We start from the raw sequence: 24,571 nt of genomic DNA, 5'->3' as shown, positions 1-24,571 counted from the left end.
TTGGACTCACTTTTAGCTCGAACGGCTGAATGGATTTCTATGAAAGTTGGCAAAATTGTAGAGACTGTTTGCCCGATGTGCCTTTGCTAGGTCTCAAGATATGTGCTCCAGTGGATTTTGAGAAATTAACGTTCAAAAAAATATATATATCTGTGACAGCGTCCCGGTTGTTGTGTTGTGTGGGTGTTGTAAGTACCAACATGTAGGTACCAATGAAGAGTCTAAAATTCAATGTACACCATCTCCTCTGTAGATATTTTGTATGTTCTAATATGGGTTATTTAAATGTAAATGTGTGGAAAAGCACTTCATGCTTTAAAGCAATTGTATTTTTGAACTGATTGTTCTTTCCTCTTAGTCCTCCTCTTTGGTTTTTTTTCCCCACACTCTTCTTCAGCATGATAGTTGATAAATTCGTTCCCTCAAAAAATGTATATACATAAAAAAATTATATTAAATACATATAAAATATATTTTTCCTTTAAAAGAAGAATACATTTTACAGCTTTTGATATTTGCTATTAAAAAACCATTGAAATTCACTGAAAAAACCAAAGGTTATAGACCATATATAGTTAGGAATTAACATTTACAAAACCTTGAAAATTCACTGAAAAAACCATAGGTTATAGACCATATATAGTTAGGAATTAGCATTTACAAAACCTTATTTTACTCACACAAAACCATTGAAATTCGCATATATAGTTAGTTGCACTAACTATATATCGCGCACCCGCAATCCACTGCTGATCATGTCACATATTACATCATTCATAACATGGCCAGTGACATCACTGATGACATCACTGATGACATCTCAAATGACATCACTGATGACATCACTGATGACAACATCCAGTGACTGTATGTTTCTGTAAAGTTAAAATATGTCTTACATATTGAAGAATGAGTGGATGTATAAGTGTCTGGATGAAGGATTTAGTAGGTGCATGACTGACTGTATGAGTGAGTGATTAAATGTGTCTCACTGAGTGCATGGGTTAGTGACTAAACTGTCTTAATTTGTGCATCATTATGTCTGTTGTTCTGTAAACTGCTGCTTGTGTTGATCAGTAGCTATATGAGTAACTATATGGGTTATTGATTGGTTGCCCAAGTATTTGTATGGGAGACTGAGTGTGTGTGTGGGTGGCTGGGAGGTGTATGACTCTGTGCATAGATGTGTGAGCAGTTGATTCACTAGATGTATGGGTTCAAAAGTGCATGTGGAAACAGCTGTATGGGCGGTTGACTGTGTGCATGAGTGTATTGGTGAGTGAATGGATATCTCAGTGCTACATGTCAAAGTAAGTACATATGTAAAACACAGTACATGTGAGAGTTGACATATATAAATAACTGTGCATAAGAGCCAGTGAATGTGTGAGTGGCTGTATGGATCATTGTGAACTTGTATCAGGGATTGTATAAGAGAGTAAATATGTGTTAGTATATGTTTGAATAAGTAAGGTGTGTATAACTGTATAGTTGAGGAAATGGAGGTGTGATTGATTCTTTGCATGACTGACTAGGTGTGTGAGTAACTCCATGGAAGAGTGACAGTCTGTGAGTGTCTGTTTACACTGAGGGTATCTAAGGTTATATTAGAGTCTGAAGAGGTTCATCGTATTATCACATGAATGATGTCATCAGTGATGTGGTCAGTAATGTCAAATGAGATGTCATCAGTGTTGTCATTTGAGATGTCATCAGTGATGTCATCAGTGATGTCATTTGAGATGTCATCAGTGATGTCATCAGTGATGTCATTTGAGATGTCATCAGTGATGTCATTTGAGATGTTATCAGTGATGTCATCAGTGATGTCACTGACCATGTCATGAATGATGTAATATGTGACATGATCAGCAGTGGATTGCGGGTGCGCGATATATAGTTAGTGCAACTAACTATATATGCGAATTTCAATGGTTTTGTGTGAGTAAAATAAGGTTTTGTAAATGCTAATTCCTAACTATATATGGTCTATAACCTATGGTTTTTTCAGTGAATTTTCAAGGTTTTGTAAATGTTAATTCCTAACTATATATGGTCTATAACCTTTGGTTTTTTCAGTGAATATATATATATATATATAGATGTATAGATATATAGATATAGAGGCCACACATCGGGGACAGCAGAGAAAGCCTTTAATGAGAAACAGCATGGGCATAATGCATTTCGGCACTGTGGCCTTCCTCAGATGCCGCTGTAAGTCCGGTTGTAGCTCCGTCCCCGCCTTTTAGGTCTCCTGTGCTCTCCCCCATTTGAGGGTCAAAGTTTAGCCCCAAGTCACATGGTCGCACTGCCACTGCGACCCATGTGAAACTCCAAGTCCCAGAATGCAGTTTTTTCGGGCTGTGGGTGCCGTGAGCAAAATTACTGGGGAAAGGCGCGTTGTATGGAGTTGAGCAGGCCAGACAGAAATGATGAATTAAGGCCTCCCTGGGTCCCCTTAACGCTCCCAACCTGCGTCAACGATTCAGCCGGGCTGTGAGTCGACTTGTCAGTGCAAACGGCTCCCCGTGAAGTCACGAGCTGCTCCTGGCAGCATCCCTGGCGTCGTCGGCAACGTAGGTGGGCAGGAGAGAATCCAATTCCTTGGAGAACAAAAACAAGCTGCAATAGCTGATGCCAGAATCTCCTGTCACTTTGAAGGAGCGGGGCCTCTGTCACGCCTCTGGCAGGCGCGCAAAACATCCAATTCACACCACTCCGAATAAAGAAGGTGAGAGGCCACACATCGGGGACAGCAGAGAAAGCCATTAATGAGAAACAGCATGGGCATGATGCATTTTGTCACTGTGGCCTTCCTCAGATGCCGCTGTAAGTCCGGTTGTAGCTCCGCCCCCGCCTTTTAGGTCTCCTGTGCTCTCCCCCATTGGAGGGTCAAAGTTCAGCCCCAAGTCACATGGTCGCACTGCCACTGCGACCCATGTGAAACTCCAAGTCCCAGAATGCAGTTTTTTCGGGCTGTGGGTGCCGTGAGCAAAATTACTGGGGAAAGGCGCGTTGTATGGAGTTGAGCAGGCCAGACAGAAATTATTAATTAAGGCCTCCCTGGGTCCCCTTAACGCTTCCAACCTGCGTCAACGATTCAGCCGGGCTGTGAGTCGACTTGTCAGTGCAAACGGCTCCCCGTGAAGTCACGAGCTGCTCCTGGCAGCATCCCTGGTGTCGTCGGCAACGTAGGTGGGCAGGAGAGAATCCAATTCCTTGGAGAACAAAAACAAGCTGCAATAGCTGATGCCAGAATCTCCTGTCACTTTGAAGGAGCGGGGCCTCTGTCACGCCTCTGGCAGGCGCACGAAATATCCAATTCACACCACTCCGAATAAAGAAGGTGAGAGGCCACACATCGGGGACAGCAGAGAAAGCCTTTAATGAGAAACAGCATGGGCATGATGCATTCGGCACTGTGGCCTTCCTCAGATGCCGGTGTAAGTCCGGCTGTAGCTCCGCCCCCGCCTTTTAGGTCTCCTGTGCTCTCCCCCATTGGAGGGTCAAAGTTCAGCCCCAAGTCACATGGTCGCACTGCCACTGCCACCCATGTGAAACTCCAAGTCCCAGAATGCAGTTTTTTTGGCTGTGGGTGCCGTGAGCAAAATTACTGGGGAAAGGCGCGTTGTATGGAGTTGAGCAGACCAGACAGAAATGATGATTTAAGGCCTCCCTGGATCCCCTTAACGCTCCCAACCTGCGTCAACGATTCAGCCGGGCTGTGAGTCGACTTGTCAGTGCAAACGGCTCCCCGTGAAGTCACGAGCTGCTCCTGGCAGCATCCCTGGTGTCGTCGGCAACGTAGGTGGGCAGGAGAGAATCCAATTCCTTGGAGAACAAAAACAAGCTGCAATAGCTGATGCCAGAATCTCCTGTCACTTTGAAGGAGCGGGGCCTCTGTCACGCCTCTGGCAGGCGCACGAAATATCCAATTCACACCACTCCGAATAAAGAAGGTGAGAGGCCACACATCGGGGACAGCAGAGAAAGCCTTTAATGAGAAACAGCATGGGCATGATGCATTCGGCACTGTGGCCTTCCTCAGATGCCGGTGTAAGTCCGGCTGTAGCTCCGCCCCCGCCTTTTAGGTCTCCTGTGCTCTCCCCCATTGGAGGGTCAAAGTTCAGCCCCAAGTCACATGGTCGCACTGCCACTGCGACCTATGTGAAACTCCAAGTCCCAGAATGCAGTTTTTTTGGGCTGTGGGTGCCGTGAGCAAAATTACTGGGGAAAGGCGCGTTGTATGGAGTTGAGCAGACCAGACAGAAATGATGATTTAAGGCCTCCCTGGGTCCCCTTAACGCTCCCAACCTGCGTCAACGATTCAGCCGGGCTGTGAGTCGACTTGTCAGTGCAAACGGCTCCCCGTGAAGTCACGAGCTGCTCCTGGCAGCATCCCTGGCGTCTTCGGCAACGTAGGTGGGCAGGAGAGAATCCAATTCCTTGGAGAACAAAAACAAGCTGCAATAGCTGATGCCAGAATGTCCTGTCACTTTGAAGGAGTGGGGCCTTCTAGGCTGGCTGTGTCACAGCTTTAGAGGATTTCCATGGTGACAGTGGCAGGGTTTTCACCAAGGTGAGCGATATCAAGGTTCTGGTGAGGCAGTTTTGTGCACGTATCTCCCGGTTTGCGAAGAAACAACGAGTTGCAGAGCGGTGGAGTTAACCTTTCCCTGCGGGGTGAATGATTTTGAGGATTCATAATTTTGGGTTGTCGAAATTACGTGGTGATGCATTCACCTTCACTCTGACTTTCGGGTTATAAATCATCATTTATGGGCATGTGCGGTGACGCGCTCACCTTTCTTGATATCGGAGTCCACTTCCAGGCTATTGTCCATCATCTTGAGCATGCACGGTGACACGCTCACCTTTCTTGATATCAGAGCCCAGGAACTTTACTTTTATTTTTCGTTGTCAATTATTACATTGGATCTCTAAAAGCAGCCCGGTGACGCGCACACAAGAAGTACTGGTAATCTTCATATAGTAAATTTTGTGTATGGCTGCACATTTACTCTTGTTCATTACTGTGCATTTAAATGCATGAACATGTATTTTTCATTTCCTCAAGGAATATCCATGTGGTAACTATTTCAAACAACTTTCCAGTGCAATCTTGGGGAAAGTTATATATATAGCCCCTTTTAAGAAAATAAAAACCAAGCGCCCCCATGATGCTCTATGTTGGTTTTCTGACCAACTTAAAGCAGCCAAACTTGCGCTCAGGCAATCGGAGCGCCGATGGCGGCGCCACTACGATCCTCAGCTTAAGCTCGTTTACATGGAGACCTTAAAAACCTATAAAGTATCCATCCTAGCAGCCAAGACGGCATTTTTCTCTCAAAAAATTTTGAAGTCTAATAATAAATCGAAGGATATTTTCTCAATCGTGAATGAGCTGTCCCGCCCAGACAGAGTCACCCCTCAACCTTTACCTACCCAAACACTCTGTGACTCGCTCAACACCTATTTTTCAGAGAAAATAACAATAATTAAAAACAACATACCGATTCCGGCCTCTTCCATTTCTCCCCCTCTCCCCCCTACCAACACTAGTACCTTGACGGAGTTTCCACCCATTTCGCATCAAGAGTTTGTCTCTCTCCTCCACAAAGTCAGCTCTGGCGCCCGCAGTGACTGCTGTCCTCCGCAAGTCTTGAAAGAGGCTTTTCTAGCATGCCCAGGTCCCCCATTAGCATTGCTAAACAACTCTCTTGCCTCTGGGGAGGTTCCATCTTCCTTCAAGCAAGCTGCAGTCCTACCGATTCTAAAAAAAACAAATGCTGACCCTACCCTACTTAGTAATTACAGACCCATCTCCCTCCTTCCATATTTAGGAAAGATCCTGGAGACTTATGTCACCCGCTGCTTGAGCTCGTTTGTAGAGAAATCCTCTTTCTTGGATCCTCAACAAGCAGGTTTTAGACCCCTCCACTCCACCGAGGCGGTCATAGTAGCAGTCATGGACACTCTCAGGAAGGGTGCTGATAACAACATCTCTCAAGCCCTTGTCCTACTGGATCTCTCAGCGGCATTCGACACGGTCGATCATACTATTTTGATCGACCGTGTCCATAACGCTGGCATTCAGGGAGTGGCCCTTGACTGGCTCAGATCTTTCCTTCATCAGCGTTCTCAATCTGTTCATCTTTCCACTTTTTCCGCTCCTTACACTTCCCTTCCTTGTGGTGTACCCCAGGGTTCTGCACTTTCCCCTCTCCTGTTTAATTTGTATCTCCAGCCACTTTTAGCCTCCCTTCGAAACGCCCCAGTCACAATCCTTAATTATGCTGATGACCTTCAGTTAATTTTCCCCATCACTTCTCATCCGTCTTCCCGCATCGATTTTCAGTCCACTATGCTGTCCATTGCGGAGTGGATGTATCATAGTCATTTAAAGTTAAATCCTACAAAAACAGAGCTTGTCCTGGTAGGAGGACCCTCGCATCCTTGGAATGCCACCTTCTGGCCCACCACTTTGGGGTCAGCACCCACCCCGGTGAGCTCTGTCAAAAGCCTGGGGGTGATCATCTCCAATGATCTCTCCATGAAGCCGCACATTAACGCGGTGACATCTGCCTGTTTTTTTCACCTCAGGCGAATTCGCAAGATCAGTCGTTTCCTTACTAAAGAAGCACTAATTCAAGTTGTCATCGCGCTCATAACTTCCAGGCTTGACTATGCTAATAGTCTGTATGCTGGAATCCCCGCCTGTCACCTCCACCGACTTCAGCTGGTGCAGAATCAGGCTGCCCGGCTGATCTTCCGTCTGCCCAAATATGAACATGTCACCCCCCTTCTCCGTTCCCTTCACTGGCTCCCCGTTTCGAAGCGCTGCACTTTCAAACTGGCATGCACCACCTTTAAGGCACTTTCGAACGCAGCCCCTCTGTTCATATCCTCAACTCTGTCTCGTCACATCCCTTCTCGAGCTCTCCGCTCTGCGTCACTCAACCTTCTGGATGTCCCCCGATTTAAAAGGAAAAAACATGGTGGTCTGAGTTTTTCGGTCTTGGCCCCATCGACCTGGAATTCCTTGCCGCCTTTTCTCCGTTTTTGCCCTAAATATGAGCTGTTTCGAAAATCTTTAAAAACTTTGCTTTTTCAAGCTGCTTTCGACTAACTCCCCTCCCTAGGTCACTGGTTACTGTTTTGAGCGCCAAGAAACCTATGGTGATAGCGCGCGGTACAAATAATTTTAATAGAATAATAGAATAGAATAGAATATATATATATATATATATATATATATATATATATATATATATATATATATATATATATATATATATATATATATATATATATATATATATATATATATATAATATATAGATATCTAGATATATAGATATATATATATTTTGCTATGGAACAAATAGAAACTTTTGTTTGTTTCATACTTAATTGCTATCGGTGGCAAAAACCTTTCTGCATTGAGGAAGCAAGCTGTGATGTTACATAATTTGGGAATTGAAGGGAGATATGTGTATGAAAGTTTTGATGAAATTGTTTTGGGCCGTGGTGAAGGTGAACCGGATAATGTTTTTTATATGTCTGTCATGATGCTCGAGAGGCATTTTGGGTCAAAGATAAATGTTATGTTGAACGACATAAGTTCTTTACAAGGGTACAAGGCAAATAGGAAAAAAGTTCTACCTATGCTGCAACCCTAAAAACGCTGGCACGCACTTATGAATTTGAACAGCTCACAGATTCTCTAATAAGAGATCAAATAGTTAGATGCTCAAATGATGTCAAGGTTCAGCAAAACCTTCTTGCAAAAAAATCCGGATTTAAAAGAGACCATAGCTATTGTGGAGGGCATGGAGAACACCAACATGTGGGTACTAGAGATGAGGGGGGACAAAATCAAAGATACTTTCTTGGAAGAGAATATTGTACATGAAATCAAGAAAGATGGTGAAAAAACTGTGAGGTAAAAAAAAATTCAATAGTGAGGCAAACCAGAAATTTGTGGATATTGAACTTTTGAGTACTGGGCGCAGCAAGAGTATCCTTAAAAGTTTTAGATGTATGAGTAAAAGCCACTTGTCTAGTAGTCCTGGTTGCTTTGCAAGGTTTGCCACATGTAAAAAATTTAGCAAAAAGGGGCATTGCGCACATGTGTGCCTCAGTGTTAAAGGATACGTTATACACTGTGTGGAAGAAGAGAAGAAGTATATTTTGAGTGACTGAGAGGATGGCGTGGTAGATGGTGATAGGTTGGAGATTCCCGAATGCAAAATTCTGGTAGGTGAGTAACAATTGTCAGTGTTGGCTGATTCTGGTTCACCTTACACTATGGTTGGTGACAAGAATGTGGAGGTTGTGTTTGGAAAGGATGAGATTGAATTATCCCCACCTGATATCAATACCGTGGTGGTGTCAAAATTGATGTGCTTAGTTTCCTGGTGCTAAAAATACAGTTTAGAGAAAGGGAGACGGTAGGAAAAATATATGTGGCGAAAAGGGGTGATAATCTGCCTGGGTGGCGACATCAAAGGGACATGGAGATTACTTTAAATCCCAATACACCTGAAAAAGTTTTCCTATTGTCTACTGGTCAATTACCAGATGACCTGTGTTCGCAATTTCGCAAAGTATTCAATAATGAATTGGGGTTGCTCAAAAAGTTTAAGCACAGAATTATTTTGAAGCAAGGAGCTCAGCCCTTTGTGAGTAAGGTGAGGAAGATACCAGACATGATAATGGAGCCCTTAGATTGTGAGTTGAAGAGACTATTAGGAGCTGGTGTGATTGACGGGATTAAGGGGCAGATTTACGAGTTCCTTGCGCCTGTTTTATGCCGCCGTTGCATCACTTTTGTGACGCAGCAGCGGCGCAAAAGAGGCGCCATGGTGCGGGGTATTTACAACGTAACACATCTGGGAGATGCTTCACGTTGTCAAGCCCTGCGCCAGAAGTAGGCGTCCGGTGCAGGGGGACGTTCCGGCACAGGACCGCCTTCTAAAAGTGGATGAGTGAAATCTACAAGATTTCACGCAGTCACTTTTGAGCCCATCCTGCGTCAAAACCCTGCGCCTGCTTGAAGCAGGCGTAAGGATTGACGCAGCATTGTAAAGATTGGGACCCCCAGAGCATTGCTGGAGCTGTGTCGCGCTTGAGATGCAACCCCAGCAATGCGCCACCTTTACGGCACAGATGTGTGACGCATCTGTGCCATTTTTGCCACATGGTGCGCCGCATTGTAAATGCAGCGCATCCATGGTGGTGGAGCCGTGGCGCACATTAACTGGCGCATCCCTGCTGATATGCAGGGATGCGCCAGTTATTGTAAATCTTCCCCTAAGTGTTCAGAGTTGTTGTTTTAGTATCCAAAGATGGGGAAAAAGGGATTCGCATGTGTGTGGACTTGCGGGGGCTCAACAAGCAACAGTCAAGGGAGAGGATTGGCCTAACGGCTAGGGCGTCCGACCTCTAATCTGGGGAACTGGGTTTGAGTCTCGGCAATGACACTGATCATCCTGTGATTCTGTGCAAATCACTTAATCTCCCTGTGCCTAACAAAAATGAATGTGTCCTCATGTAATGCAACTGGTGCTATGTAAAGTGCTCTGATACCCGATTTGGGTCAAGTTCGCGCTATATAAAACTCTGTAAAAACAAAAAAGCATATTTGGGTTGACAGACAGCCCCTGCAGAATATATCAGAAACTTTAGCCTTAATCAAGGATGCAAAATTCTTCAGTGCTATGGATTTGTCCTCCGCTTACCACCAAGTATTGCTTCATCCGGATTCAAGGCATCTCACGTTGTTTATGACTTCTTTAGGTGTGTTTAGATGTATTCATATGCCTTTTGGGCTAGCATCTGCAGCTGCTTGTTTTCGAAGAGTCATGAACAAAGTGTTGGAAGGATTGCATAAATTACTTATCTTTCAAGACAATATCCTGGTTCATGGAAAGGATCAACAAGAACATGACAAGCCATTATTGGAGGTCTTACATTGATTATAAGATGCAGGTTTGGTGATGAAGAAGGAGAAGTGCAAATTCTGAGTAACTTCTGTGAACTACTTGGGACATAAGATCCCTGGAGAGGGAATTAGCACCAAATTGGAATTGGTTGAAGTCGTTGTGAAGGCACCTTTACCTGTAAAAAGAGACCCGGTGCAATCTTTTTTGGGATTGGCTGCGTTTTGCTCAAAGTGTGTTCCCAATTTTGCAAGTCTGTCACTACCACTAAGACTGTTGCTCAAGAAGAGTGCAAAGTTAATTTGGTCTGAAGAGTGTACCCTCGTTTTTAATAGCATCAGGGAGATTATTGGCGGTATGCCTACTATGGGGCATTTTGATGCTTGTAAAAAGACAGTGCTGTCACCAGATGCCAGTATGCGTGGGTTGGTAGCAGTGCTCGCACAGACTGTGGATGGTGAGCCAAGGATTGTAGCTTTTGCTTCTCGTTTACTTAAGGGAGCAGAGGAATGATACTCTGTGATTGAGTGAGGACCACTGTCTGTCTACTGGGCAGTTCATCATTTTAAGTTCCATTTGTGGGGTATACCAGTTGTAGTCAGATCAGATCACCAACCACTCTGTCAGATCTTCACATGTAGAGAGGTGGAGAACTTGTCTCCAAGGACTAAATTTAAATGATGGATGGAAGGTTTAACTGAGTTTAGTTTTAAAGTAGAGGATGTGCCTGTCCCAAAGAATCTAGTTGCTGATTGCCTATCAAGGATGCCTTTGAACCAGAGTGGGGAGGAGGCTGATAATTCTTTAGTGGCGTGGGTGTGTGAATCAACTGTTAATGCGGAGGAATGTTCCTTAGCATGCCAAGTGGACAGGGATTTAAAAATGATCAAAGAGTTTACTGTAAGGGGTTGGTCAGAGGATAAGGAGGTGCCAGTTTCCTTGAAGGGTTTTTTAGATGTGAAGCATGAATTGTGTGAAATCGAGGAGAAGCTGTTAAGGGGTAACCGAGTAATACCACCTGGTGGGGTAAAAAATACCCCACCAATACCCCAGTATTGGTGGCCAGCAATGGACCGACAAATTGAAGAAGTTGTGAAAGATTGCTGGGAGTGTGCCAACAGGGACAAGAGCAAGGGGACACGTACGGCTCCTTTGTCACCAGTGGCGATTCCTGTAGAACCCTAGTCCAAGTTAGCGTTAGATATTGCTGGTCCTTTTGAACTATTGGCGCAAGATGAGCAGTATGTATTTCTGTTGGTGGATTATACCTCCAAGTGGGTAGTGACCAAATGTGTGCCTGTGGTTAATACTAAAACAGTGCATGAATTTCTGTCTGTGGAGTTTTCAAGAGAAGGTACCCCCAAGTATCTCATCACAGACAATGGGGTACGGTTTGTTTCCCAAGAAATGTGTCTTTTCCTCAAAGAATGGTCTATTACACATTATAAGACAGCATTATATTCTCCACAAGCTAACAGTTTAGCGGAGAGCATGAACAAATTGGTCAAATGTTTCGCACAAACGGTATTAAAAACTAAGGCCTCACTTAAGGGCATGCTCAGAGAGACATGGTGGGCTAATCATAACACACCCAACTGTCTGTCATTGGTCTTCCATTTTTCTGTTTAGAGGGGCAGGAAACTGCATGATAAGCTAAGTTCAGCATAGTTAAGCCTGGGTGAGAGAGAAGCAAGGGTGGAGCACATGGATGAGCAATTGTTATCCAAAGGAAGGTCTCGCCAGGAGAAATACAAGGACAGGTTTGACAAAAAGAATTGTGCCCAAAGCAGGATTTGGAAAGTGGGGGAGGAAGTGTTGATCAGGAAACTAAGGGGCATATTACCAACCAATAGAGATAATTTTTGTCTCTAACTTGTTTAGAGACAAAAATTATCGCCGCAAATCGGCGATTTTTATCGCAGATAAACCTTGCTATTAGCAAGGTTTATCGCAAATGCGATAAAAAACGGCCGCAATGCATGAATATCGCTGAAAAGTCAGCGATATTCATGCATTATCGAGCAACTGCTCTTAGCCATGTTATCCACCTCCCATTGGATAACATGGCTAAGAACTGCTCAGGGCAGGTGTTAGCTTTTGGAGATATTCGCGCTTAGCGCGAATATCTCCAAAAGTTGGTAATAGGAGATAGCGATGTTAGCGACTGTTTCCAGTCGCTAACATCTTGGCACGCCCACTTTGCATGTCATTAGTGATAAATATCACTGACATGCAAAGCGGGGCCCAAGATGGTCGCTATCTCCTATTAGCTGTCGCTAACTGGTGTTAGCGACAGCTTGGTAATAGGGAGATAATTTTATCTCCGTTTTCTTGGCTTTTAAAGCCAAAAAAGCGGAGATAAACCCCCTTGATAATATGCCCCTAAGATTCTTAAAGAAGGGCCGCTCCAGATTTATGGGTCACTGAAGTGAGGAAGAATGTAGTAGTGTTGAATTCTGGTGATGTGTGGAGTATGTTCAGGCTGGCCAAGTGGAATGGCAGCTTACAAGCATCAGATAAAACTGCATTTGATGTTGGTTCCACTGATGGATCTGTTCCATGTGAAAGGCCCAATCATAGTTCAACTAGAAGGGAGTTTACTAGGAGGTTGAGGTTCTGACCGGTGTGTCTTAATTTATGACATTATTGGGTTCATCTGTTGACAGTTATTTGTTTTATTAGAAGTAATGTTTTGCATTTTATTATCACTCATGTGTTGACTGGTTTTTTAATTCTTTTTAGTTATTTCTACTTTATAATATTGTATAGGGAAAGATGTGTTATGGGTTATGTATCTAGGCTGAAGACTCTGCACGGTAGTTCAACTGGAAAGTTGTATGCGTATCTATGTTGTACAATGTGGTGCTCTCAAAGCAATAAGTCTCCTTCCATCCTCAACGAGACAAAAAACTCTAAAGAAAGGGGTCTCTGTAGAGTTTACAAATGACATGCACATTTGCCATGGCACACAGAGATATTAGTCCATTTTGTAAAATAGGCAGTGACCAATACGGTAATCAAAGGGAGTCCATTGAGGTATTTCTTTCTCTTTGTTCTGTTCTCTTAATTTTTTCTTCTCAGGGGTTCAAATACAAACACACACACTGGCAGCCGACACGTGTTTCGTCCAACTGACTTTTTCAAGGCTATGAGGCATAGGCAAAGAAACGCGGCACCCCAAAGCACAGCGTATTGGTAGTAGGTGTGAAGACAAAGTTCTGTATGGAAATCAAACATGAATGTCTGTAAATAAATGTCGTAAATAGACTCAGTGGTACAAAAGGGGGTGGTGATGGACGGAGCATCTGAACCAATCAAACACTCACACCCAGTTAAAAGATCTGGGTTTAATCCATCACCGTTCTTTAGCCCACTCTGCCACCCCAGTTCAGACATGGCTATATGCAAATCAGTCTGACTCTGTGCCTCATGGGAACAGTCCAGCCCGAACTGCCAAGCCATGCCTTCCCTGGACCGGAAACAAGCTTCCGAGGACTGGTTTCTGGCATTACAGCCTTCTTCAGCCCGGCTTGCTTGAATCCAGTGGCAAAGTGAGCAAGGGACTCACGTCTGAGCATACCCTGCCACACTTATGGCGGCCAAAGCGGTACAAAAGGGGGTGGTGATGGACGGAGCATCTGAACCAATCAAACACTCACAGCCAGTCAAAAGTTCTGGGTTTAATCCATCACCGTTCTTTAGCCCACTCTGCCACCCCAGTTCAGACATGGCTATATGCAAATCAGTCTGACCCTGTGCCTCATGGGAACAGTCCAGCTCGAACTGCCAAGCCATGCCTTCCCTGGACTGGAAACAAGCTTCCGAGGACCGGTTTCTGGCATTACAGCCTTCTTCAGCCCGGCTTGCTTGAATCCAGTGGCAAAGTGAGCAAGGGACTCACGTCTGAGCATACCCTGCCACACTTATGGCGGCCAAAGCGGTACAAAAGGGGGTGGTGATGGATCAAGCAAGCCGGGCTGAAGAAGGCTGTATTGCCCACATGCCAATGGGCTAGTCGGAATAATGAAGTGTATGGTTAAGGAATGTTTGCAGAGAGTTGAAGTGATGGGCACACCTGCCAAACCTGCCCTTCAAGATACCGTGTGGGCATATCGTACTGCACCCAATTGTAACACATGAATTTCTCCTTTTGCATTTTTTAAAAGTTGAACTCCCAAACCAAAACTGTCTGCTACATGGCTACGGGAGAAGGGTGTGGGTGTGTGGTGGACAGGAGTGTAAAATCTAGGAAGGTATCCCAGCATCACGATAAATACAAATACAAATATGATATCACCAAACATGTAACAATTCGAGAATTTTGAGAAGGATAGTTGGTCTGAGTGGATTTTCCCAAACCACGGAGAAAGAATGATTCTGGGGAATCTGAGCCATTAAGAATACCCAGGGTGTGGAGAAATGTAGTTCATTTTGAAAATGGTCAAACCTGGGGTATGGATAACATCATTTACCACAACTCCACTCTGGAGTCAGCAGGGGATCCTGCGACAAGGGGTTTGCACATGTGTTCCAATCTAAACCTTCCCAAAAGATCCCAGAGAAAAACATTCTCTCCTGGATGGCACAGAGATTAAGGCATTACATGAGGAGTGCTCTTAATTTTCCTTTCCACACATTTACTACGGTGATATGTGTACTGGCCGTGCCTCCCTTGGGGTCCTACTGGTGATATCTTTGAGATATCATGGTTGTGTGGGGTTTATTATCTAGTATGTTTCCTTGTTTTACATTTATTTCACTTTTTTATATATGTTTTTAATTACTGTGTTTAACATTTTTATCTCTCCCTGCCAAGGGAGGTGTGTTATAATTTACCATGTTGGAACATTACTTTTCCTTCTCCTGTCCTGACACAGTTGGAATGTCCCCCTTGAACTGTCACCTTAAGGTTCTACAGCTGACTCCAGCTGACTGAAACCTGTGGTGGTGTATGACTTGAATAAAAGAGTCTTACAACTTCTTCTCAGTGTGCTCACTTTATAATACACAGGCTAACTCATACACTCTCATTTGGTGGTTAACTGGTTCTTTGTATGAGGGTGACCTCATTGGCTTGTTCTTCTGTTGTACAGTGCAGAGATTCCTCCTTGGTTGAGTTGAACTTTATAAAAAAATTAATAAATAAACACATAACTAACAAAATACAAATAAGCTGTATTTTCCCTTTCTTAGTAACTATATCCTGCACTGCGGCTTATTATGGCATCTATGGCAAGCTGCATTTTCTACTAACAACTATTACGTTGTATATTTATTGATCACCCCAAGCAAAAAAGGCTGAACAGGGAAGTGCATAGAGCTTTAATGACCAAAACAAAGCTAAGGGTCTAAACATGACAACATTAGATATCATAAGTCAGTCATTATGTAGCATTCATCGCACTCCATGTTCAGAGAGTAATTGTCTTTTCGGCAGTAGGGGGGTACTGAAGTGATAAAGTTGGCTCCATTCAGTTGAGTATTTTATTGCACCATTTTGCCACATCGCCATCAACCTGTCTTGCTTCTGTCAGATGCTCTAGGCCAGCAGGAGAGCTATGCTTGCTTGGTATAGTTGGGCTGTGATTCACACATCAGTGACTACTTTGTGCCTCTTTCTTTTTGACTAGTAGGATCCCCAGGATATTGCTCTGCTCCACTAAGTCTCAGCAAGACCGACTACTGACGCAAACTGATGTCAATGTAGAACCAGAAAAATACTGAAGTGGGTGAAAGAAGCCTTTGTAATTATCACTTCCTGAAAGATAGAGCAGCACCAACCTGGACTTACCTAAAGGGTGATAACAACATCCGGTTGAGGGAAGATAGCCTGGGTTACAACTCGCATTTCAGCACATTCTGACGCACCTTTCTTTGTGAACTGTACACATTTTGAAACAGGACTCCATTTTAATCTACGGTTCTAAGAAACTCCTATCTCACTTGACGTACTTTGCCCATGCTTGACTTATCTTTTAAGATCCACACTCCTTTAACAAATTGAAGCTAGGTTTTCCTCACTACCTCTTCCATGTTCATTGACTGTGGTTCAGCATCTCTGCTGTAGTGTGTGCAGAATTACCATCTCTCTTTAGAGCAGGGGTCTTCAAACTGTGGGGCGCGACCCCCAGGGGGGGCGTGGAGTGTTACAAAGGGGGTCACGCATTCCCAGTCAAACTTCTTCCCAGGCCCATAGAAGTACAAGGGCTTCAGCCCCCCTCCTCCTCGTCTGTGTCTCAGCCCCGACTGCTGCACTGCAGCTCGAGCTTCTGTGGGCTGGGCAGTGTCTGGAGTCTTATGTCCAGCACACCCGAGTTTTTGACAGGTCGTTAAAGGCCATTTGCATATTTACATGCCTTTGTAAACTGGTTACAGAGGCTTTGTTTTTTTTCTGGTTCCAGTATCCCCTGGGCCCCCACTCTGCCTATTACTTACATTTAAATAGTTTTATCAAGTGGTAGCTGTGAATAAAACTCCAGGAAGTTAAGAATGTCACAGGTCAACAACAAATAAATTAATCAAGAACAGAAAAGACATTCATACATCTTAAAAGGTTTTTTCTTTACACCAAGGGGCGGATTTACAAGCCGCTTACGCCACTTATGCTTCACTTTTCCCATGTTAAAAGTGACGCAAAAGTGGCGCAAGGGGCTTGTAAATCTGCCCCAAAATGTTTTTCACTTTTGCCAATTTCTATTATAGGAATAATTCATCTTATAAAAACATTATATACAAGTCACATTGCATCTCGGCACTCGTGAGAATTTGGTCCTGTGGATGTGCTGGAGTTGTAAAAATTTTAAAGAACTTTAGGGCAGATTTACAGCAAGTAACGCAGCACGGTGCAGCAAGTCATTTTTATGCGCCGTGCTCTTTAGTTTGGAAAGCACAGAGATGTAACATATTTCATAGAATATGTTGCATCTCTGTCCTTCCCCTGCACTGGCGCACAAGCTTCAGCCATGCGCCGGCGCAGGCACCCTTGCACCATGATGCAAGACGCCTGTGTCGTGGGGAGATTGTTTTTGTGCAGGAAGGTGTACCTTCCTGCATAAAAACAATCACTACAGGCATTTTCCTCTTTCAATGCGTGCTGTAGAATGAAGCACGCATTGAAAGAGGAAAAAATGAGGAGAAATGAAAAAATTTCTCCTCGTTGCGCCTCGCTACGCCACCTCTAGGGTGGCGTAGCATTGACACGCATCTCCAGATTTACGATTTCTTGTCAATATGTAGATGTGTCTTGTTCAATGGCTGTTGCGTGGGAACACCCACAGCAACACCCATGGAACTCCCCTTCCACGTACAGTGCTGCATGTGAAGGTGCCATATTTACAAGGATAGGAAAAGTCACGCAGGGTGGCTTTTCATCTCCTTGTAAATATGGAGGGGCCCCCTGCGCCACCACTATGTCACAAAAAGTGACGTGGGGGCGCAGGGAGCTTGTAAATCTGCCCCTGAGTATTTAGGCTTAGGAAACCGTTTGTTAACCTGCGGCACTGGCAGAACCATGAATCCAGGCTTTTTGCCCGCTCCTGCTCTGGGACCAAAACTTGTTGTGCTGCCTAGACCAGAGCTGGAGTTTGATGCATGTGCAGATTCTGCCTACAGGTTTGGACATTTTTGTCATGAGGGGGTCCTTACACCTGAAAATGTCGACAGGGGGGTCTCGGCATCCAAAAGTTTGAAGACCTTTGCTTTAGAGGAACTACTAAACTGAAAGAACATTTAGAGAAACTAATTTACATTCTTCTCATATTTGAACTAAAAATAATAAATGGCTTATTTAAAACATTTATAAAATATAACGCTTGATTGCCCAACGTCAATGTAATAGTCCTACATATACAGATACATGTGTGTGTATGTGCTCTATGACTCCAGAGAATAACTGTGAAGTTTTTATAGTGTATTGTGAAGCCAGAAAACGAAAGCACGAAAAAAACGAACTAAATGTTACTCTTTTCTCGTGTTATAACTTTTGAGGCCACATCCTTGCATTAGTATTTCAAAAACATGAACGTCAAATATAGCAGAAGATTGGATTTATTCAAAAAAAGATGCATGCTTCCAAAAAATTGTATTTGAACAAGAAATTGAACTTACACAAACCCCTAAACCTGGGTAGCTCAAAAAAATGCCTGCTAAAATTGAATTTAAAAATAGGTCATCCATCCTTGAAGTATGAATGTATGGGGAACTGCGTCATTGTCATATGTCATTTATACTTGTTTGATAACTACATTCATATTCATTTTCTGCATCGTCAAACTTAAGCTGAGACCACACAGATCTCACAATTTTTATGTAATCATTTTTGAAGTTTTCAAAAGAGAGCAACTGTTTTCGATTCTTGCTATTTGTATAAACTTACATGAATTATATACCGATTCGAGTCTTTATCGTCTGTCCCAACGAAGAAACTGAGAAGTATGTGTCTTCCAAGTTGTAATTTAAATTCTGCAATCGCCGTTTCCGCCCTCCACGTGGCACCTGAGAAAATATGGATTGCATGTATCCATGTGATGAATAATCTCAATATTAAATTGCAAGTGTTTACAATTGACAAAAACAAACTCAATGGAATTTGTGTTACCTACCATAGACTGTGTCCCAGTTGTCTGTTGCTACTGGCCAATCGAAAACCCTAGGGAGTGTGTTGATTAAGGGCGCTCCTCCTCTGCTATCAATCTGGGCTGTATATCAATGGCATGGGTTAGTTGCAGAAGCAACTGATTGGAGGTTCACAAATAAATTGATGGTATTAGCAACTTACTTTCATTTAAACAGGATCGATACAACGTTTTTGCTTTTTGGATTGCGGCTATATCTTGGTTGCTGGGTTTTTCCAGAACATCTGAAATAAAAGCAGATAACCCTAAGGTATAGTCAAATGACAATTAAATAAAACATCGGTTTAGTATTTCTTAACAGTTCTTATAATGTTTGCAAATTGTGTTGATGTAAGGGCTGAGAGAAAACTAATGCTGTGAAGCCTAATCATGCGGAATTACTCAGGAATTCCATGATATTCTGGTGAGTTATGCAAGAAGAAGAAGGCTATGTTTAGCGCTATTTCATAGCGCAAAAATGCTCCATTTTGGACAGGAGGATGCGTTTTTCACTAAGAAAAAGCACTAAATACAACAAAACACAAACAGCTAGCATGAGCAGCGGATCATGCTTACTAAATGTGCATGTAAAAAATTGAGTTGTTGGTTGACGGGGTATGAGCCCTGGCCAAGCAGCAACCCCAATCCTTGTTAGGGTGAGGCACAAGCCAACCCTAAATTAACGTGTTCCGGCTCTCTTATAGCTTGGCACAGAGCAGTCAGCTTTAACTTAGAGGCTCAGAAGGCCAGCCTACTAGACCATGGAGTCACTCTGGAGTCCTGAGTTCAAGAGATGCAGGCCCAGTCCTCCTCACCCAGGCAAGAGGGCGGCAAAAAGGATTTCAGCACAGCAGGGGAGAAATACTTCAGAGTATCAGTCCAGCAAAGTGTTATTCCTTTCAGCCGCACAGCAGTCATTCTTCCTTGCAAGTCCAGAAGTGTACTGAAAAGTTGGCATCTGTGGTCCACTATTTATACCCAGCTGTGCCTTTTAAGTGGGAGAAGCTTCTAGAGACATGCCTTTAAAGTGCACAGGTGCCCTGACTGCCTCACCCTGGCTCCAGACTATCTACAGGTGGTATGTAGTCCTTTGCGTGGAGGCAGGACAAAGTTTATTCAAATGTAAGTTGGGCTGTGCCGAGCTCCTCCCTCCTATCCTGCCAGAGATAGCCCACCCAGGCATCCCTAAGCTCCCTATTATGTATAGCTGTCTAAAAGGAATACACAAAGCTCAGCTGTCATCTATCCCCAGTCATGTTAACCAAAGGCACCAAATGACTAAGGCTGGAAAATGCCATCTTTCTAATAGTGCCATTTTTTTTTTATTTAAGATGCGGCTTCTCCATGTGCACAACTGCTTCCCTTCTGGGAGGGGGAGCACGCACTGGGATGGAGACTGTCCCTTGATTTAAAATTCACACTCCTTCATGTCACAGCAGACAATGATAGTAGTAGATGCCAGGCAGCTTTGAAGTGGTTGGGACTGGCTGTGGCCAAGAGGCACATTGCTAAAGCATGGAAAAGTGCAGTCCCTGGAAGGATTGAAAAAGGGTTTAGACTATTTTATGAGTCATGAACAAATTCCCATTTATGCAGCTAGACGGTGTCTGCAGTAACACTATAAAATATAAGCAGAGTGGTGCCAATACAGCGGAATCCTCCTCAAACAGTGCAGAGACTGACTCCAAACTCTAGATGAAGTAATTCAGACCTATGAAACATCTGCATCAGCTTCAAAATTGAAGGGGAGACAGGGAATTTTGTGATGAAGTAATTAACTTTTATTATTTGATCACCAGGCTGTCTTCTGTGTGAATATTTGATGTTTCTTTATGAAGTTCATTCACATGGTTGTGACCTTGTTACTTATTGATGTGTCTCAGCGATAAAATCAATAAAATGTTGCAATAAAAAAAGAGTTGCCAAAATATCAGTGGGGTTACTGCCGACATCTACTTGTAGGCTCCTGGACCCCTAGTCTGCCATATGCCTGTGGCTTCAAGTTCCATCATGTTCCAGCCTGATCCAATGGCAACGCCGCAACACAGGTTTTCCCATCCGGGTGTTCCCACTCACTGTTCTTCCTGCCAACACAAGCCCCACGCACTTCAGGACCTACTTAATGCAGGCCATAGCGTGACAGCATCAGTAAGCACCTGGACACCTACACTTCCACTTGCCTCTGGCCTCCAGTTCCTGCTTGCCCCAGCCTGAATTAGTGACACTGCTGCTGCCTGGGTTTTCAAACTCACCATTCTTCATGCCAACAGAAGCCCTGCCCACCCTAGGATATACTTAATGTAGGCCGCAAGCCCGTCTTCACCCATACGCATCTGGACCGCACCCACCACCACAATTCCTGGCCCTCCCACCCCTGAAGATACATCATCATTGAGCTCTACACACTCGACCCAGGACGCTGAAACAAACACTGCCACCATGCCGACCCACGCTCCAGAGTAGTACCTTTCCCCTGCACCCACTGTCACTGCCACTTCACCTGCACAGCACACACACTAGAGCACCAACCAGACTCACCCCCAACATACCGTAGACACCACCTGAACAAAAACACAAACTCACATGTACCCTTCTTAAAATATACTCGCTATGCAAATACACAACTGAGATTTGAGACCTTATCTCCACCCTCACACCTGATTTCCTCTTCCTCACGAGACCTGGCTCAAATCCTCTTCCACACCTGACATTGCCACCGCAATACCTGAAGGGTACAAGATCACCCACAATGACTGCATCAACACGCCTGACAGAGGGATCAACATCATACACAAGGATTCCATCCAGAGCCCCACCATTAAAGACCACACCAACGCAGCCATGGAACACCTCAACCTTTGATTCCAAACAGGCAGCAAAACCACCATCAGGGGCACCCTCGCCTACTGTCCTCCAGCACATGTGCAGCCTTCTTAAACTTCATCATTGACTTCACCACCCCACTCGCCATAGACTCCAACAACTAAATTTTCCTATGTGATCTCAACTTCCATCTTGAAGCCCACAATGACATCAACACTACCCACCCCCTCAATTGCAATGAACAGCACCAGCCTTACCCAATCATCCACAACACTGCGCACACCGCAGCTCACACCCTAGACCCCATCTTCACCTCCAGCGACAGAATCAGATACAACCACACCACGGAACTCACCTGGACTGACCACTCCATCATCCACTTCAACATCAATAGCTCATGGACCTCTGCCCCACCAGTCTGCCCCCCACCACAGGTGGAGCAAAGTCTCAAAGGAAACTTGGACTAATGCCCTCAACACCATCCACCCCATCTCCTCCAACAACCTAGACCAGGACGTAATAAACTTTAAAAAGTGGATCACCTACTGCACCGACAGCATTTCTCCTATCAGCAACACACCAACAGAAGGTCCACAAGCAGGCTAGTTGGTACACTGTAGATATCTGGACCACTAAACAACACTTTTAACTGAAAAAGAGATGGTGCACCAGCAGGAACAGGATAAACAAGACCATCTTCAAGACAGCCCTCAATGTCTACTGCAGACATTTGAAAGAATCAAAGAAAAAGGCCTTAGCCTAATGTATTAAATCAAGCTCCAATAACAGCAAAGAACTCTTCAACATTGTCAAAGAATTGTCCAACTCCTCAGCTGCAACAATCAACATTACCCCCTCACAGGAACTCTGCGACAACTTTGCAAAATTCTTCCACGAAGATCGTCAACATCTATAGAAACTACCAACCCCAGCCCAAGACCACCAACTTCTTTAAGCAACACAATGGCCCAACTTCAAACACAAACATCCGACTAACCGATTAGAACCAGCTCGCCCCACAGGACACCCACTCCATCATGATCTTGAACCATAGCACCGAGACAGACCTCATCAAGGCTTCTGACCACATCCAAGCCCTACTTTACCTAGAAGAGACTGTGGCTCTGATCCTCCTTGCTTTTTCGGCAACCTTTGCTATGGTCTCCTACCACACACTCAACACAAGGCTGCATAACATAGTTATCCAAGGAGCCGCTCACAGATGGATTGCCTCTTTCCTCACTGGAAGAACACAACAAGTCCACCTTCCCTCTTCCTCCTTCCCCTCTCACCGCCGAACCCAAGGAAATCATCTGTGGAGTACCTCTTGGATCCTTGCTCAGCCTCAGCCTCGTCAAAACTTATATGACACCTCAAGCCAGCGAGCCAAAACTCACACACCCAACATCATATCTCATGTCAACGACACACAACTAATCCTCTCCATATCTGAAAACACCACCTTCCACAACTTTCATCAAAGACACCAACTTCCAAATCTGCATGACAAACATTGCCAGCTGGACAACTGAAGATCAACATGGAGAAGACAGAGGTACTGATTTTAGGAAACAAAAGCTCTCCAAGGGACACATCCTGGTGGCCCTCAGGACTCGGACTTACTCCTACCCCCAGTGACCACCCAAGGAACCTAGGCATCATTCTGGACAACAAGCGAACCATGGTCACTCAGGTCAACTCTGTCTCTTCCTCTAGCTTTCCGTAAGATATTCTATTGGCTACCAGAAAGCTGAAGACGCACCATGGCCCACATCACCCACGACCACATCTCCAGCCGACTGGACTACAGCAATGCTCTCTACGCAGGGATTGCAGTTTACCTCCTCCTCCAGCTCCAGCCCACACAGAACCCTGCAGCTAGACACGTTCTGAAGTTCCCTAGATTAACCCACATCACCCTCTACTTCAGGGAACTCCATTGGCTCCCTGTACAGAAAATAGGCCAGTTCCAGCTCCTAACCCATGCATGGTAGGCCCTACGCAACTGCAGACCCACCTACTGGAACCACTACCTGAACTTCCATCAGCCTACCAGACACTTCTACTTAGCGTTCTTTTCTTTAAACCTCACCTCCTCATCCAATGTAGCATATGCGCAGGTCGCTCCTTCTCCTACCTAGCAGCGAAGACATGGAACGAGGTACGCTTTCATCTACAGACCTCCCCAGCTCTTCCAAAGTATCGAAAGTCTCTGAATACCTGGCTATTTGGCAAATTAGATGGTCCCTGCCAGTGCCTGGATACCCCCACGCTTGACAAATAGCGCGCTACAAATCTACTGATTCATTAATTGATTGAATGGAAAGCAAACTGAAGGAGGATTGCAGTTAAACACTGATAGGTATCTGGTAAGCTAAAAATCAAAATTACTTCAAGGCATAATTAGCCGACATAGAAATTAAATGACTACTAGTCTCCTGTGCACTTGTGCACATACAACTCCACATCAGTCCTGGTGCACTATTTAAAGTTTTTGAGTCTATATGATGGGAGGGTCCTGTGGTATTCTATGCTTGTTGTTTAATCCATTGTAATGTGTTCTGCTGTAAGCCTGTTTAAGAACATCTTCACTGTGTCATCAATGTCTTGGAATCCTCTGGGGGCATATTATCAAGACAGGAAATAAAATGATCGCCGCTTTATCATCAGTTTTCTGCCGATAAAGCGGCAATAATGGGCTTGATAATGTGCTCTATGGAATTCCAATCGAAGCCCATGTTAGATGTCTTCACATCTAACATAGGCTTCGATTGGAATTCCATAGAGCATATTATCAAGCCCAATATCGCCGCTTTATCGGCAGTTTTCAGCCGATAAAGGGGCGATAATTTTATCCCAAGTCTTGATAATATGCCCACTGGTTCCTAAGCTCAGTCTGGAATGTATAGATTCAAAAAAGTGAGCTGCTGTTATGTTGGAGCTAGGTCTGAAGCAGGGACGAGCAAGCTGGGGTGTGAAGACCAACTTGAATAAAGGACACATTTTACACATTTATTGTGTTGGGACTATCTTTACAGGTCAATATGTACCTATCTTTCTATACCGGATTTCTGGCTTTCAGAACTGAATTCATGTTATTTTCATCCGAAAAGTTTGTTATTCACGAATACTACAAAAAGCCTGGAACGCATTTTTTCTCAAAAATAAATAATTACTTACAATTGTATT

The 24,571-nt window shown here is 44.2% G+C and overlaps 1 protein-coding gene across 7 annotated transcripts in view; it reads right to left on the bottom strand.

The window, feature by feature from the left end:
• Window positions 1–24,571, bottom strand: part of MME (membrane metalloendopeptidase) — a 493,355-nt gene that overhangs the window by 269,512 nt on the left and 199,272 nt on the right. For all 7 annotated transcript variants that reach the window (XM_078667833.1, XM_078667832.1, XM_078667829.1 and 4 more), the window contains 3 exons: window positions 18,724–18,804; window positions 18,548–18,643; window positions 18,322–18,440 (listed from right to left, as the gene is read on the bottom strand). In XM_078667833.1, coding sequence (XP_078523959.1) covers window positions 18,322–18,440; window positions 18,548–18,643; window positions 18,724–18,804 — 296 coding nt within the window. The remainder of the gene's footprint in view (window positions 1–18,321; window positions 18,441–18,547; window positions 18,644–18,723; window positions 18,805–24,571) is intronic.

Source organism: Lissotriton helveticus, chromosome 11, assembly GCF_964261635.1.
Source record: "Lissotriton helveticus chromosome 11, aLisHel1.1, whole genome shotgun sequence".
In the NCBI taxonomy this organism is placed as follows: domain Eukaryota; kingdom Metazoa; phylum Chordata; class Amphibia; order Caudata; family Salamandridae; genus Lissotriton; species Lissotriton helveticus.
This window is presented reverse-complemented; position numbering and strand designations above follow the sequence as displayed.